At 42.8% G+C, this 17,866-nt stretch overlaps 1 protein-coding gene and 1 long non-coding RNA gene across 4 annotated transcripts in view; one reads left to right on the forward strand and one right to left on the reverse strand.

The window, feature by feature from the left end:
- Window positions 1–17,866, forward strand: part of WIPF1 (WAS/WASL interacting protein family member 1) — a 117,550-nt gene that overhangs the window by 92,029 nt on the left and 7,655 nt on the right. For all 3 annotated transcript variants that reach the window (XM_040643727.1, XM_040643724.1, XM_040643723.1), the window contains exons 3-6: window positions 3,957–4,086; window positions 8,913–9,092; window positions 12,130–12,900; window positions 17,642–17,854. In XM_040643727.1, coding sequence (XP_040499661.1) covers window positions 3,957–4,086; window positions 8,913–9,092; window positions 12,130–12,900; window positions 17,642–17,854 — 1,294 coding nt within the window. The remainder of the gene's footprint in view (window positions 1–3,956; window positions 4,087–8,912; window positions 9,093–12,129; window positions 12,901–17,641; window positions 17,855–17,866) is intronic.
- On the reverse strand, window positions 14,926–17,631 carry LOC121099771. Its single transcript, XR_567516.2, has 2 exons — window positions 16,410–17,631; window positions 14,926–15,195 (listed from the first exon to the last, which is right to left on the reverse strand). It is a non-coding gene; the product is annotated as an uncharacterized LOC121099771 (long non-coding RNA).

Consider the following 17,866-nt stretch of genomic DNA (forward strand, 5'->3'; position numbering starts at 1 on the left):
TCATCTACCAGCCCGTCCCCACTTCTCCCCACACTCACATCCTTCTTTAAATCTATTGTTGCAGGGCGCCTGGGTGGCTCAGTCGGTTAAACTTCCGACTCTTGGTTTCAGCTCAGGTCCTGATCTCAGGGTCATGAAATCGAGCCCCAGGTAGGGCTCCGTGCTCAGTGGGGAGTCTGCTTGAGATTCCCTCTCCCTCTGCCCCTCCTGCTCATTCTTTCTCTCTCGCTCAAATAAATAAATAAATCTTTAAATCTATCCTTACATTTAGATGTCTACTTTTCAAAGGAATTTCTTCCCTGGGCTCCTCCTGGTCTCTTGATAGACCTGTCCTCAGAAATTAGTGCACCCTCTTACAGGAAGCCAACAGCCCTCCACGTGGTGATACAGGAAGGTTCCCAGATGCACCCCATTGCCCCATTACCTCCCTCAGCATATGAAGGCCTCACTGCTGAGGAGCCTCACAGTGATGGGTCCTTTTCACTTGGGGAAACTGAGGCTCAGAGAGGAAAAGTCTCCTACCCAGACTTCCACAGGATGCAGTAAGCTCATCTGAGGTGGAACCTAGTCAGAAGAACAGACAGTTAGCTTGTTGCTACTCAGTGTGGTTCTCCAGCTGCTGGTTAGCGGCCCCAAGGAGACAGGTACAAAAATTAAGAATAAGCATTAAGAAACACAGCAATTTGACAATAGTGTTATGTCTGTTGTTTCTAAGATTGTATTTTATGTGTCTCTTTTAAAATTCATTATTCTTTTTTAAAACATTTATTTATTTATTTATTTATTTATTTATTTTTAGAGAGAGAGAGAGTGCATTTGCACATGTGTGAGGAAGGGGGAGGGGCAGAGGGAGAGGGTGAGAGAGACTCTTAAATGGACTCCACACCCAGCATGGAGCCCGATGGTGGGGCTCAATTTCACAACCCTGAGATCATGACCTGAGCCAAAATCGAGAGTCAGATGCTTAACCAGCTGAGCCACCCAGATGCCCCCCTAGTTCATTTTCCTAATAATTAATTGTTGTTTTATAAAAGTATCAGTCCAAGATGAATTGGGGAAAATTTTTTTAAAACTGATCCTTTACTCAGGTAAGTTTGAAAAGTTCTGATCCAGGAGCGCCTGGGTGGCTCAATAAGTTAAGTATCTGCCTTCAGCTCAGGTCATGATCTCGGGGTCCAGGGATGGAGCCCCACGTTGGGCTCCCTGCTCAGTGGGGAGTCTGTTTCCTCCCTCTCCTTCTGCCCCTCTCCCCGCTCGTACTCTCTCTCTCTCTCAAATAAATAAGATCTAAAAAAAAAAAAGAAAAAGAAAAAGAAAAGAAAAGTTCTGATCCGGCTAACATACCAGGATTTATCTATATTTCCCCAAAAGTGTGGTTTTTATACCACTAGCTGGGTAGTATGTGGATTAATTTTTTTTATTCTAATGCTCATGTATTGATGTTAATGTGTGTTCTAAAATTTATAGCTAGCACATCAAACTAAGGATTTAATAGTGCATTAATTTAAAAGAAAATAATCACTGAAAAATGGTATTAATATAGTGAACTGAATTAATGAAAAATATTAAATAAATAATAATACAAGTAGCTGAGAAGACATATAAGTCATGCAAGTGGTACGAGAATGACTGAAATTTATCCTATCAATTCATCTCTAGCCATTATTTTGTGACTTAAAGCAAGATCCTAGAGAAATAGGCTATGGAGATGAGCAAAGGGAAAGGTGTGTTGGTGGCCATCATAGGGCACCGTCTGGCTCAGTTAAGGGCTCTGGACGGCCACCTGAGAGGAATTAGCACCCAAGGAGGTCAGGCATCAAAATAAATTTGGAGGAATAACAGGAGGCTGTGAAAATTGCTGACCCCAAGCTGTTAAGAGAGCCAGGGTAGACCCATTGCTTAACCTCTCTGGGCCTCAGACTTTCATCTTTAAAATGAAGACAGTAGGTAATTTTAAACATTCTTTCCAAGATGTCCAAGATGTGTCATCAGGTTGAAAAAACAAGTTTCAGAGCAATAGAAGATGACTCCGTTAACAATTGCAAACCATACATGTAAGAGCACTTTGGAAACTGACTGCTGAGAAGCTGCTAATATTAACAGGCTTGCTCAGGGGAGTGGTGGAGGCGGGTGGGGAAGGGGCATTTTGTTACTTTTTTTAACTGAAATATAAATGACACTTAAGGTCTTAGAAATTTAAGTCACACAACATGTTGATTTGCCACATTTTTATATTGCAATGTAATTACCACCTTAGCTTTAGCTAACACCTCTTTCACATCACATAATTATCATTCCTTTTTTCTGGTGAGAACATTGAAGATGTACTCTGTTAGCAACTTTGAAGTTTATAATACAATATTGTTAACTATAATCACTGTGCTGTACTCCTCCAGGACTTATTCATCTTCTGGCTGTAAGCTTGTACCCTTTAACAGCAGCTCCCCAGGGTGGGCAAGGGGCATTTTAGATCCCACATTTACCCTTCTGTCAAGTTACAGGGAAGGCTCTGGAATCACCCTACCAGGGTTTGGATACTAGGTCCTCCCCTGTCTAGCTGGGTGACTCGGGCAAATGATTTTACCTCCCCATGCCTCTACTTCCTTGTCTCCAGAATGGAAATAATGACTCACAGGGCTGACGAGGACTAAATGAATTAATACACATAAAAGTGCTAAAAACAGTGCCTGGCCCATAGTAAACACTATATAAATGTTAACTGCTGTATTATGAGCAAGTAATACTTTGTAATTCTTCCAGGACCCTTTCAGCTTAACACAGAGCTTCTCTGTAGCATGCTTCAGGGTTTTTCTTAGTTTTTCCTCTGCCTCTAACTCTGATAATAAATCGCAGGGTGAGGTATCAAGCTAAACTGCCCCAGCTTTACCTGCTGCACCCCTCACCGGCTCCTCTGGAACCAGATCCTTTCAGAAGGGCTGGGGCCAGCCTGGAAGGCCTCTGAGGTCTGCCGGAAGGACCTCTGGGTTTGGGGAAGCCAGCTCTCCCTGGGGCCAGGCCAGACCAAGCTAGTTTCCCCGTGTGACAGACACAGGCACATGCATACAACTTCCGAGTCCTGTGTGCTGGGCTCTTAGTGTCTCCGCTCCCTAAAATAACCCTGGGGAAGCGAAATCCCAATTTCATAGTACGGATCCTTCCCAGGCATTCTAGAAAAATGAGAAAATACCTAAGCATTTTAAAATAGCACCTTTGTCCACTCTGCAATCTCTGTGAGCTAAGCTTTCAAAGGAATTAAATAGGAGACACACCTTAGGCAAGGGCATGCGGGAGCTTTGGGGGGTTATGGACGGGTTCTAGATCTTGATTGTGGAGGTAGTCACAGGACTGTGTATGTTTTTCAGAACTTGTACAACTATACACTAAAGCAGTGGTTTGACTGTATGTAAATTATACCTCACCTATGCCCTAAATTAAAAAGAAAAAAAATCTTTGGCAGCGTAGACAGAGGGAATTATTTTCTAAAACTTTGGTGGATTTAAAACACATACAGTTGACCCTTTTTGCTAGAGAAAATATTCCCCTTGCTCTGGGTTAGCTCTAAAAGATAGGAGAGAGAAGCTGTTCTTCAGGGCACATTCTGGACTATGAAGCCTCGTAGTATCCAGCAGAACACTCTCAGACTTAAAATTCCCTTCTTGTTTCGAGCCATCTAACCCTGGCTCTGTTGGTTATGGCCAGATTGTGGTCTGAATTTTTAGAGACTTATCAGGGACTGACTCTTCCTGCATTAAAAATGAATGTAATTTATTGCTGCATCTGTTCCCAAATGTCTGGGTCTTAAAAACAATGACATCGGATCTGAAACTTGCAGAGAATTTACAACCTATTGCCAAGAACGTCAATAACAAGCTTCCAGTACTCTAGCTGTCCCCACTGAGTGTTGTAGTCTATGATTTTAATTCAAGAGATGAATGTAAGTCTGCGTTTCCTTTTAGGCCAATACGGAGAAGCCTACCTTGAATAAGTCAGAACAGGCTGGGAGAAATGCTCTTCTCTCTGACATCAGCAAAGGGAAGAAACTGAAGAAGACAGTCACCAATGACAGGAGTGCACCGATATTGGACAGTAAGTGAAAAAAGCTGTTTTCCATGGAGATAAGTGATTTACGGCCTAACAATCAATCCTACCCCTCCACCCTTCCAAAAAGATTTTTTTCTTTTTCTTCTTCTTCTTCTTCTTTTTTTTTTTTTTTTTTTGTTAACAACAGCTGCGAGCTAGCAAAATAAGGGACTGTATCACTCATTGTAGCCACAGTTCCAGCTTGGGTTCCCTCTAATGCTGCAGGAAGCCAGTATAATAATTCTTTGTCCAAGACACACACAGCAGCGATTCTCTGAATTATTCACAACACTTTCTGGAAGTTAACCCATTACTCTTTGCACCACAGATCAAAAGGCTGCCTGAAACATGGAAAGAGCCCCTAGCCTTCGACTGGAAGGGTGTAGGTTCAAGTCCTGGCACATCCATCATTTACCATCTCCAAGCCTTACTGTCTTCGGATGTAAAATGGAGACAGTGCCTGTCCTGCTGCCCTCACAGTTTGCTGTGAGCAGCAGACAAGACAATGCAAAGTGTTTTGTGGGCTGGAATGTGTCATTCAAGTGTCAGATATGATTTTCAGGAGCTGGGAGAGAGAGGAAATGAGATCACAACTTTGCTTATCTACCCATCGTAAGTCTGAGATACTTTCTAGAACAAGGCAGGGTATGTATAAACAAATGGGTACCCACAACACGGAACTCCTGTTAACATTTACAACAGAATGAAAATGTATCCATAACTAGAATCTACTGGTAGTTAATAACCAGGCCTTGAAACTGCCCCCTCACATTCCTAGACCTTTCCACTGCTGGTTAGATGTCCCCAAAATACAGCCTACACCCAGATCCCATTTGGACTCAATAGGAAATAGACTGACTTTCCAAAAGCACCAGAGGGAGCTTTGTAGACGGTGAACAGTGATGCGGGATTTTAGCCAAGTGGAGGATTGGAAGTGTTCAGGAAGAATTTCTAGGAAAAGTGCCTAATGGGTGGAGAAGAAAGAAGGTTCAGAGTTAGGTGAGAACATTGGTGTAGGAGGAAAATGGAAAAGAGGAAGACCAAGACAAAGGCTATTGCCTGCTGCTTTGTTGTGTCGCGCTCTGTGTTGCAGAGGAGAGGACGCCAACCTCCAGAAGCAACTCGGGGGTCTTTACCCTTGACTTGGCACAGTTACCTCTTAGTCAAAATGCCCTGAAACTGATCGGGTTATTTTATAATCCCTTAGTCCTCCTGCCTGGTGTCACAAAATTCTCCCTGAGGGGAGCCCAGCACCACTTACCTCTGGGAAGCCTGGGTCCAAAGCCGTCGGAGTCCTGGTGCCAGGTATGGGGCCAGAGGGGCTCCACAAACTGCTGACCTCCGGGACAGAGCTCCGTCGGTCTTTCCCCCAGGAGAAGGAGCCTGGGGGTCGACAGAGGTAGACGTGAATTCCCCGCTGATACTGAAGGGTACTGGACAGTCTGTGGCCTATTCCTGAATCCACTATTAGAAACTCATTGTATTCTTCAAGGTCCACTTCTCCAGCCATTAAATGGAAATAAATGTTAGTTCTTCTCCCTTCCAGCTGTTCAGTGATGTTTATGAATGCACTTTGCTTCGTGGACACAAGATGCAATGCAGTGCATATCCTGTTGTCTGTGCACTTAGCAGACACTTGTATCGTCGTCTTTGCAAGTGCCAAGGCCCATCCATAGTTTTATATTTGTTTGCAGCTGAAGCCTCCCTGGGTTCTATGTCAAAATGTTGACCATGGTGATGCATAATAAAGCTCTTAATTCAGCCTTGTCCTGTGGTGTGATTCCTAAGGAAGTGACCAGGAGCTAGTTAGCTGTCATCAACTATTTTAGCTTTTTTCTCTCTGAAAGATGCACAAATGTTCCAGGTTAAGAACACTGATGAATGATGTCTGATAGTGCATCAGTCTCTTTGAATGTTTGGTGCCATGTAAAGGTATCCTGTTTAAACACAGTATTCCAAAATGTATCATTAATTAATCAGTAATATTTGAATGTCAAGGGCATTATTAATATTATTAGTAATAATTAAAATTAGTAAAAAAAATTTGTAATTTTATAGGGAGCCATTTTGCATTTACTTCTGGAAATTGTTATTGTAATTTGATTTGTTAGGTGCAGTAATCCTTGTCAGTTCACTATCAGATTATTTTTTCTATCAGCAGAGCTCTCAGAGGTATCCCAGGAAGCTCCACACTAGAAAAAATGCAGAGCTAACACAGGCTTAGGATCAATCTAATCGAGAAAAAAAAGAAAACAGAAATAAATAAAAGTAGGACTCAGAACATAGATTAGTAAGAGATTCAAAGGAGATTTTTTAAAATTAGCCTGTTGCAGTGAATTTATAGGCTAAAACATGTTAAAATCTTAAAGAAATTAATTTTTTACAAAAAGCATAAATTTACCAAAATTTACTCATGAAAGCTTCAAAGAGCAAAGGAAAAGTTGAACACTTTATCAAGCTACTTTCTCTCTAAAAAGCTTTAGAGCCAGACGATTTTATCGTAAATTCTTCCAGATTTTAAGAAACAGCTCATTCAAATGCTATACAAATCATTCCCAAACATAGGAAGAGATGGAAAGCTATCTGATAGATGTAATGAGACTAACCTCAAACTTAACCAAGGCGGCACAAACACAAAAAGAAAGCTATCTATCAGGGCCCCGGGGACATGTGGCAATGTCTAGAGGCATTTTTAGTTGTCACAACTTGGCCAAGGAGGGGTTCCTACTGACATCTAGTGGGTAGAGGCCAGGCATGCCATAAACATTCTACAGAGGACAAGACAGACACCCACAAAGAATTCCCTGCCCTAAGTGTCAGTAGTTCCAGGGTTAAAGGCGAGCTCATTAAAAGCAAACCATGGTTGCCTGGAGCAGTATTCATAATTTATATCGTATGCAAGTTCAGTCATCAAAGTAATTACTTATATAAACTAGAGCTAAGATAAGATGCACAACTATTAGACAAGAGGAAGCAAAACCTTTATTATTTGCAGACCATATGTCTAGAAAATCCAAGATAATAAATTTTTTATAAATATTACTTTAGAAAATATTAGCAGAATGGTTTATTGGATGTCAAATGAAATTTTCTGATGTCAATGATAACCAATTACAAGAGGGGAAAAACATCCCTTTCCCAATTTCAACAAACAAAAATGTATCGAAAGTAACCTTAACAAGAAGAGTATGTGACCGGTATCAGGAAAATTATAAAACTTGACTGAATGAACCGGAAGACATGGGAGAATATACCATGTTTCCATATGGTCTAAATATCATAAAAGTGTCAGTCCTCCGCTATTGATATGTAGATTTCATGTTCTGCTTGTCAAAGGCTCTAGAAGGTTTTCTAGGGGTAGAACTTTAAACAATGTTTCACCTCATAAATACAAACATACATACATCATAAATCGTATGAGACGCTTTTTAAAGATGGCTCTCATACAGAACTAAAACGAACATATGTCAAATATTTTATTTAAGTCATTAATTACTGAGGGAAGCAGTATAATGTTACCAGTGCAAAGGAGAGTTCAAAGTACCACACACATCACAGCTGAAATTAATTTACAGATAGGTAAACCCGTCTATAATCAATTGCATGCTACTGAACACAACTATTTTACATTTCTATGGACAATTATCAGTTTTCTACAACTTACAGAGTTGTAATATAGCTGATAGACAAGGGAAATAACCCAGAGTCTAGACAGGATACTCAGTAATCTTTTTCTTTTTTCTTTTTTTTTCTTTTTCTTTTTCTTTCTCTCTCTCTCTCTCTTTTGTCATTGTTGTCTGTTTGCTTATTTCAGAATCTTCCACAATTTGGGGAAAATAAATGCAAAATAAAACAAAATCTTTGGGGCGCCTGGGTGGCACAGCGGTTAAGCGTCTGCCTTCAGCTCAGGGCGTGATCCCGGCGTTATGGGATCGAGCCCCACATCAGGCTCCTCCTCTATGAGCCTGCTTCTTCCTCTCCCACTCCCCCTGCTTGTGTTCCCTCTCTCGCTGGCTGTCTCTATCTCTGTCGAATAAATAAATAAAATCTTTAAAAAAAAAATCTTTAATTGCAGGGCGTTGTTAAAAATGTTTAAGCCTACTGTTGGGCTTTATGATATTAAAAAATTGAGGTCGAACCATAAGGCCATCAAATAAGTAGACGGTCAAACGAACTATAACATATTCATGCTCTAAAACACGACGCCGTCCCTTAAACTCATGTTTTCAAAGCATATTTGATTACATGGGAAATGCTAACAATAAAGTGTTAAGTGAAAAAAGCAGGCTAAAAACTGTTTCGTGACTTTGGTCTTAATTTTGAGAAAAACATATAAAATGAAAAAGTACTAGCAGGAAAAAATACATCAAAATAATGTCTATTGCAAGGAGTAAAATTACGGGATATTTTCTTTTCTTCCCTTTATTTTTACAATTCCCTTTCTTCTCACCTTTTATTGCATCTCCCCCTCCCTTGGGACTTATTTTCTTTGAAGATTCTTTTATTTGCTAAATCTTAGGATACAGATAGTAACTCATACGGCAGCTAGCCAAGTAGGGAGCATGGGGGCAAGGCATCATCTATTACTGATTCTCCTGCCGTGGGGCCTGTGACTGCCCTGGAGTGAAAAACAAAACCCCTCCTTTTCTGACTAGGGGTTTTGTTAAAATCGTTAAAATCCTGCATTTTCATGAAATCCCAGGAGTCCCCCATAGGCCCAGTTCGAGCCAGCTCCGTTTGACTGGCATTGTTAATTGTGTACTTGGGCTCGGGCTGTACTCTGGTGATGTTTTCGTACACGGTGAAGAGACTGTGTTTCCTTCTTTCTGCAGAACCTAAAGGAGCCGGCGCCGGTGGCGGTGGCGGTGGTGGCTTCGGTGGTGGCGGTGGCGGTGGCGGTGGTGGTGGTGGCGGCGGTGGTGCAAGTTTTGGAGGAGGTGGCCCACCTGGCTTGGGAGGACTGTTCCAGGCTGGGATGCCGAAGCTGAGATCCACGGCCAACAGGGATGGTGGTAAGGAGAGTTTCTTTCTCTCTTCGTAACGAGATGAGGCAGAGTTCGGTGGTTTGGGGGCTTGGCATCCCCTCCAAGGCACTGTGCCCTTTAAAACGTTTTAGATCGCTTGCAACATTATTTTATAAGAAAGACTCTATTTAGCATCTTTTTCTTTTTTTTGCCTTAAATCAAAATCAGACGGCTTCGTGGAGCTGTTAAATATTTGCCCAGTGTCCTCGGGGTAACTTATACTTTTTTGTACTTTTCTAAAGGGTGAGCTAGAGTGGGAAGAAAAAGAAGGAGCAAATGGAACTGGCCACCCCTGGAAAGTCTGCCTGGTGACCTGGCAAATTCACCTTTCTTTGTGAGGTAGCCCGACCCAGCTGTCTAGTATAGTAAATACTTGTGAGCCGCTTTCCAAAACACCAGGGAGCGCGTTATACAGAATATAATTGCATAGCTCACTGAATCTAGAAAGGTGTTTTGCATGACAGACATCTGGCATTTGAGGGCCAGTGAGTCTAAATATTCTCTACAGGGACACATGGAAATGAATCCTATGGGATTGTCTTTGAACCTAATGGCAGAGAGAAAAATTGAAACTGATCATGCCTAGATAAAAAACCTTACAAAGTGCATGAGGCTCAGTAACTTTTACCATAAAGCTTTTGGTATTAATGACTGTTGTGTTAGAAGACTTTTATTTCTAATTATATGATCATTTAATATGTCTGCTGGGAACGTATGAAATTCTCACAGTCATATGGAGATAAAGCCACTGAATACTCTGGGTTAGCTGACTATTTAGCATTGGATGGTCAAAATCTAGAAAGGTAACTTGGTAATATGAGAGATTCTGTCTTGACGGACCTGCATTTACATTTAAATTTACTTATTTAAAACCCACCAAAAGGATTGAGGCAACTGACAAATGCAGACATTCAGTACTTTACCAATAGGTGAAGAAATTAAGGCAAAAGACAACTGGAAATAAATTCATAAAATGAGATGGACTTACGTTAGTGCACAAAATGGCGTACCAGATGTACACGTCAGCCTAGTGTACCATTCACATAGTTGAACACTGTCCTTGTGATGTACCCGTGGCTAATAACTGCAGCTTCGATCCAAACTTGGAAGATAGAATCTATCACAAGTTGGTGACCTAGAAATATACCACACAGTCAAGGGAAATACAGCTTTTTTCTAGTACTGAAGTTGAAATACAAAATTCTCTCTAGAGTTCATATTACTCCACTGTATAAATCCATCCAAATGTCTCTCATTGTGCCTTGGATAAAATCCAAAGTCCTCTGGGGGCGCCTGGGTGGCTCAGTCAGTTGAGCGTCGGCCTTTGGCTCAGGTCATGATCCCAGAGTTCCAGGATTGAGCCCTGCATCGGGCTCCCTTCTCGGCGGGGAGTCTGCTTCTCCCTCTCTCTCTGCTTTTCCCCTGCTCATGCTCTCTCTCTCTCGCTCACTCTCTCTCTCTCTCAAATAAATAATCTTTTTTTAAAAAAAACTGAAGTCCTCTGGTTTACAAGGCTCCTTATGACCTGGCCACTCAAGGTCCACTTGTTAGCTTCTCCATGCTCACTGTGCCCTAGGGACACAGGCCTCAGTTTTTCAACTCGAAGCTCATTCCCACCCCAGGGCCTTTGCCCCTGCTGGCCCTCTGCCTAAAGCACCTTCTTCCCCATCTTTCTATGGCTGGCCTCAGCTCAAATGTCACATCTTCAGAAAAGCCGTCCCCAGCCAGCCACCCCATCTATCTGGTCTCTCCATCTCACTGACCTATTTTAGTTTCTTTTTAGTACTTACAACTATCTGAAAATATTTATATGTCTGCTGGTTTATTATTTATCTCCCCCACAAGTATGTAAGCCACAGGAGAGCAGGATCTTTCCTATTTTGTTTACTCTTCTGTCTTTAGCATCTAGAATAATGGTTGGTATACAGCAGGTACTCAATAAATATTTGGTACATTAATTAGCTCATGGTTGAAGTGGTAGAAGTTTTCAGGCTTACCGTTTTTTGAGAATTACCTTAGATTCCAAGAGATTCTGGGGTGGAGGTTTGAATTTTTCCATAACTTTGGTCCCTTTTGTTGAACCAGAGCAGTTTAATATTAATTATGTAATAGGGTTGTTCTGTCCTGTCAACATTGAAGTGCACGTTGACTCAGTAAGGAAAAAACTTGTGTAGCTGCCTGCTTCTTTGCAGATTAAGACCAACCACTGGTGTCAAGTCTTTCAATCAAATTCTGTTTCTTTTTCCTTTGTTAGTCCTTTCTTATTTCAGTTACGATTCTTCCATTACATTTTTCCACCTTTGCTTGGGAATTTTATTCGAAAGGAGGTGTAAATCCTCCTGAATGGAGATTTACATTGGGATAATTATTTTTTTTTAAAGATTTTATTTATTTATTTGACAGAGAGAGACAGCCAGCGAGAGAGGGAACACAAGCAGGGGGAGTGGGAGAGGAAGAAGCAGGCTTCTAGCGGAGGAGACTGATGTGGGGCTCGATCCCGGAACGCTGGGATCACGCCCTGAGCCGAAGGCAGACGCTTCATGACTGCGCCACCCAGGTGCCCCTGGGATAATTATTTTTCACCTAACATGGCTAAATTATTTTTCAAACTTGAGAGGTACAGCCACAGGGATGGTGACAGGGAGAAAGAAAATCATTAGCACAAATGCCACATACCAACACCATCCTGTTCTTCTCGTCTCACAATGAATAGGGATTTCTCCCACACCGTTCCCAACTTCATCCTGGTTCTTGTCCACATGTAATACCAAGAGAGCTCTTCAGAATCCTTTTTAAAGCCAACAGGTTGTAGGGCCTGGAACTAGCAGGTACACAGGGATCTGTGATCTACTCTTCTGCGTCCGGGAAGGACCACCAGAACCCAATTTACGTAAATGATAGTTACATGTACTTTATAGCATCTAGGAAAAGACTTCCAGTAGCTAAGAATACACTCTAGTTCTCAGGTTCCCTTTGAGAGGGGTCCTAATTTTCTAACTGGATTTTTTTTTTTTCTGTTCTTCAGATTCTGGAGGAAGCCGACCCCCGATTTTGCCACCGGGAGGAAGGGCCACATCTGCCAAGCCTTTCTCACCCCCAAGTGGCCCAGGGAGGTTTCCTGTGCCTTCTCCAGGCCACAGAAGTGGTCCCCCAGAGCCTCAGAGGAACCGAATGCCTCCCCCGAGGCCCGACGTGGGCTCAAAGCCTGATAGCGTGCCCCCTCCAGTACCTAATACGCCAAGACCCATTCAATCAAATCTGCACAACCGGGGTTCCCCACCAGTGCCTGGGGCCCCCAGGCAGCCCAGCCCTGGGCCAACCCCTCCCCCCTTCCCTGGAAACCGAGGTGCTGCTTTTGGAGGAGGCTCCGTCCGCCAGACACCTTCCAGCTCCTCCTCACCCTTCTCCAACAGGCCTCCCCTGCCCCCGACCCCCAGCAGGGCCTTGGATGACAAACCCCCCCCTCCGCCTCCTCCAGTGGGCAACAGGCCCTCCATCCACAGGGAAGCGGTCCCACCCCCTCCCCCTCAAAACAGCAAGCCCCCGGTGCCTTCTACCCCGAGGCCTTCCTCCTCCTCACAGGCCCCACCTCCACCACCACCACCAAGCAGGCCCGGCCCTCCTCCCCTGCCTCCCGGTTCCAGTGGCACTGATGAAACCCCAAGACTCCCACAGAGGAATTTGTCCCTTACTCCATCTACAACCCCCTTACCTTCACCGGGACGATCAGGGCCTCTTCCTCCCCCGCCCAGTGAGAGACCCCCTCCTCCGGTGAGGGACCCACCAGGCAGATCAGGTATGTCACCCCCGGGTGAGTTGTCTTCCTACAGCCCAGCCTGCCCCAGTGCCACTAATCATCATATAAGTGCAGGGAGTCCAACACAAGCTTCGGTAAACTCTCAGACTACTCTCATCTTTTAAGTGACACCTAATGTGTTTGACTTCATCCTGACCTCATGTGAGCCCGAGAGAAGTGGGACTGCTATTTTTGTCTGCATTTTAGAGATGAGGAGATTAACTTTTTTTTTTTAAGATTTTTATTTATTTGAGAGAGGGAGAGAGAGTATGAGCAAGTGGGATGGGGAGGAGCAGAGCGAGAGGGAGAAGCAGGCTCCCCATTGAGCAAGGAGCCCGATGTGAGATTCGATCCCAGGACCCCCAGGATCATGACCTGAGCCAAAGGCAGACGCTGAACCCACTGAGCCACCCAGGCACCCCGAGACTGAGTAACTTATAAAGTTAGATGATCACCAGCTAGTTAATAAGAGGCTAGAACTTTCACCTCCCATTCTGAAATGTGCTCACCATTCTACTGCCCTGCCTTCCCTAAAGTGAATTTCAGCTGTCTGAATTGGGGAACTAAATTCCAATCTCCTGCGAGTGCGATCCATTATTCCAACACGAAGGGCAGCTATTTAAAGAGCTAATGAACTTTTCCTGTACTGCTCTCTTCATCTGCCAAGCTTTGCGGCCACTTCCCTGCTCATTAAGGACAAGTGTTAGAGTCCATTTTGCTGTTTGTTAACATGTCTGGCACATAGATCCCTTGGAGAACCAGATAAGGTAGAGGCCTTTTGTTCATAAAAATGCTCAGAAGCATAAACTCAAAATCTGCATGCTATTTCACGGATTAAAGGCCCTGCTGAAGCTCGTCTTTGTCCTGCCCCGCCCCACCCCTGGGTTGAGAAAGCTGGACCTAAGGGAAGAACTTTGAGACTTTATGAGATGAAATGAAGTGAGGGCTCCCTAGAGCTTGTGCTCTCTCCTAATTATAATAGGTGCTTTTTATTTCACAGTGGTTATTGATGGGTTCAGTAGAGCCATCTACGTTCTTCATTTAACCTTATTATATACCAGATGCCTGGAGATGTGGCATTGTTTTCTTCAGGAGAAGCTAACCTTTTGCCCTGTGACCTCAAGAACCTAATAAACACCACTCTTTTTTTTTTTTTTTAAGATTGTATTTATTTACTTGACAGAGAGATAGAGAGCATAAGCAGGGGGAGCGGCAGAGGGAGAAGCAGGCTTCCCACTGAGTAGGGAGCCCAATGCAGGGCTCGATCAAAGGACCCTGGGATCATGACCTGAGCCGAAGGCAGATGCTTAACCTACTGAGCCACCCAGGTGCCCCTAAACACCACACTTTAAACCAGCAGTCCTCAAAGGTGACCATGGGCTAGAATCACCTGGAGAGCTTTAAAAACCGTGGTGCCTGGGAGCGCCTGGGTGGTTCAGTCGTTAAGTGTCTGCCTTCAGCTCAGGGCATGATCCTAGGGTTCTGGGGTCGAGCCCCAAATCGGGCTCCCTGCTTCATTGGGAGCCTGCTTCGTCCTCTCCCACTCCCCCTGCTTGTGTTCCCTCTCTAGCTAGCTGTCTCTCTGTCAAATAAATAAATAAGATCTTTTTAAAAAAAACAAAAAACAAAAAACCGTGGTGCCCCGGCCCCTTGCCCAGGGTTTCTGGTTCCACTATTTGGGTTACAGACTGGGCATCAAGATATCTGGAGGCTCCCCAGTGATTATAATGTGCTGCAGAGTTTGAGAACCACTACTTCAAACCACTCTGCCACAGACAGTAGGCTTCAAATATAAAAAGCTAGTACGAGTCCCTTCAATCCAATCCCTACACATCATGGCATCTCATTAAGTATCCTTCAAAGAACAAACGAGAACAGATAGTCAGATGAATGAAATGCAGTGTTTTCTTCCTATCCAACAGCTATGGGTTTTCCCCCAAAGTGACTGAGGAGCTGTTTGCATGGCTCTACCAAATGGACAAATCAACAGATTAAATCTTCCCCAAAACAAGACAGGCTGTGACATATAGTTTGTAACATTTATTATTTCTTTCAATTACATAAGTCATGTCTGTGTATTATGGAAAATGCAGAAAAGTATAAAGAAAACAAAAATGATCTATAATCCTACCACCCGCACCACCCAGATATAATCATTCATAACATTTTTTATTATCCTTTCAGTCTTTTTAAAATGTATGTTTTGAGGAGGTGTCTGGCTGGCTCAGTCGGTAGAGCATGCAACTCCTGATCTTGGGGTCATGAGGTCAAGCCCCACGTTGGGCATAGAGCTCCCTTAAAAAAAAAAAAGGAAAACAATAAAACGTGTGTGTATATTTATATATACACACATATATGTAAATATATATATATGCTTACAGAATCAGTTTCACAGTATACATGCTGTTTGGTTATTTGCTTTTTATTTAACAATCTAGTTAACATTTTCTGATATGATTATAAACTATTCTTGTACAGCCTGACTTCTAATGGCTGCATAATTTAGATCCTACAAATTTACCTTTATTTAATCATTCAAACCATCTCTAGATTTTTGCTGTTGTAGATAATGCAGGGAATATGTTCTTGTAGCTAAATATTTTTGCACATTTCTATGTATTTCCTTTGGCTTAATTCCTCAAAATGGAATATTTTGGTGAGCGGGTATGCATAGGAAATTATGAATTTCATATGCACGTCCAAATTTACCTCTAGAAAATTCCCACCAATTTGCATTCCCACAAGGATCCTATGAGAGGTCATCAAGGGCCATCTGTATTTTGAGAGGTGGTTTGACCTCATTGTTAGGAGTGTGGGCTTTAGAATTTGACATATTTGGAGTCTTGACAAAACCTGACTTGAGGTTTTTAGCCTTCTAACACCAGAGGCCGCTTCTGTGACCCTACACCTCTCAGGGTTGCTGTAAGAATTAAGGGAGGCAAGTATGTATAGTGGTTATCTTAATTCTTAGCATGTAACAGTATTCAATAAATGATGGTTTATTAGTATTATTATAAGAAATTGAAATCTGGGGGTGCCTGGGTGGCTCAGTCAGTTCAGCATCTGACTCTTGATTTCAGCTCAGGTCATGATCTTAGGCTCGTGAGATCGAGCCTTGCATTGGGCTCCGTGCTTAGCAGGGGAGGCTGCTTGAGATTCTCCTTCTCCCTCTGCACCTCCCCTCCTCCCACCCCCTGCTTGCACTCTCTCTCTCTCTCAAAAAAAAATAAAAAGTGTAATCTGCTTTCTTATCTATTATGCTTGCCTAGGTTTAGAGCAGGGGTCCTAGAAGGTTCGAGAGTTAGGAACATGAACATTTAAAAGAGAGAGAGAAAGAGATCAAGTCGATCAAGTTACAGAGTACCAGGCCCCATAATATTGGAAGTCTAGTTTGCAATTAGTGGCAGTTAATTTAACCCACAGCATGTGAGACACTTTCCCAATAAATCAACTCCTCCTGAGTGGGACCCCAGCAATGGCAAACAGATGGAGCAATAAATAAACCCTACCAGGAGAAGCACCGAAGACTCCTTGAGAGACCAACCAACCAGGGCTGGGCATGACTCTGACCTCCATCAGGTGTTTGGGCCAAGACTTCCAGACAGGGATATCTGCAATGGGTGGGTTGTTCAGTTTAAGGTCCTTTAGGTGGATTCTGAATCTGTAGTTAATAAAAGACATTTATATTTATGGTACCATAAGATGTATTTACATAAAATGTCAGCGTCTTGCAAGAGAAGCACACTGCTGAAGACCAGGAATAATTGCTAAGGCCATTTTGATTGGCATGAAAAGAACACTCAAGTTCTTTTTTCTTTTCTTTTTTTTTTTTTTTAATTTACTCATAACCCAAATAGCCTCTGAATTTGGAAGATGGGGCAAGCAAGATAGGTTTCTTTTGTATTACCAAAGAGAATTTATTTTTTAGGAAGTTAAACATTTCTGATTATACCATACCACTGCATTTTTTAAAAATGGTTTCAAATACTTTAACAGTACTTTTTATTTGCTTCTTCCTACTTATTCCTGGCAAGAGTGCTATGAGATGACTGTCTAGTGCTCTTTTGTATGTAGAAAATTTAGTTCCATGTGGTAACCAGCTTGCTCAGGGTCAGGATTCTGCACCAGCATGCACGGCCATGCACATGGACTAATCTGCCTCCCCAAAGAGGAAGAACCAAGAAGGAACACCTACAATCTCAGCATGATTGATATTTGGTTTCCTGATGCCACTTCTGCCTAGAAACAGATAATATGCATCACAGAAGCATGCTTGTGTAATTAGCAGTACTACTGTGCATTTAAACAACCTAAAATAACTTCATAACTAGCTTACTCTTTTTTTCAATTCTTTTTTTAAGTGGCATTTACTTCGTATCATGTCAGAATAATTAGTTCAGTAGCTAGTTAAAAGGATTATAAAATGTTTTTAAAAGGATACAGTTGTCAGTATAAACAGATTATTACCTGTTCTCAACCTAACTGTATCATCTCTAATCTCAGTACTAACTCAAAGCCAAAACAGCCATTTAGCTATCAATATCAACATGTGTACATTTGTGCAGTTCTGTGTTCATATGTACTTACTCATTGCTTGGCTAAATCTCCTAGAAAGTCTCCACTATTTCTCCATAAGCTCTAATTATAGGGCATGCATCCAGCAGGTGCTCAATAACTGATGATAATAGTAATGTAGGATGTAAGATACTGCACTAAATGTTGTCCTTTTTTTTCGTCCCAGGCCCTCTCCCACCACCCCCTCCAATAAGCAGAAATGGCAGCACATCTCGGGCCCTGCCTGCCACCCCCCAATTGCCGTCCAGGAGTGGAGTAGATAGTCACAGGAGTGGACCCAGGCCTCCTCTTCCTCCCGACAGGCCTGGTGCTGGGGCACCTCCCCCTCCTCCACCATCAACATCAATTAGAAATGGCTTCCAAGACTCTTCAGGTGAAGGTGAGATGGGGT

The sequence above is a fragment of the Ursus maritimus genome, unplaced genomic scaffold (genome assembly GCF_017311325.1).
Source record: "Ursus maritimus isolate PB19 unplaced genomic scaffold, ASM1731132v1 scaffold_1, whole genome shotgun sequence".
In the NCBI taxonomy this organism is placed as follows: Eukaryota; Metazoa; Chordata; class Mammalia; order Carnivora; family Ursidae; genus Ursus; species Ursus maritimus.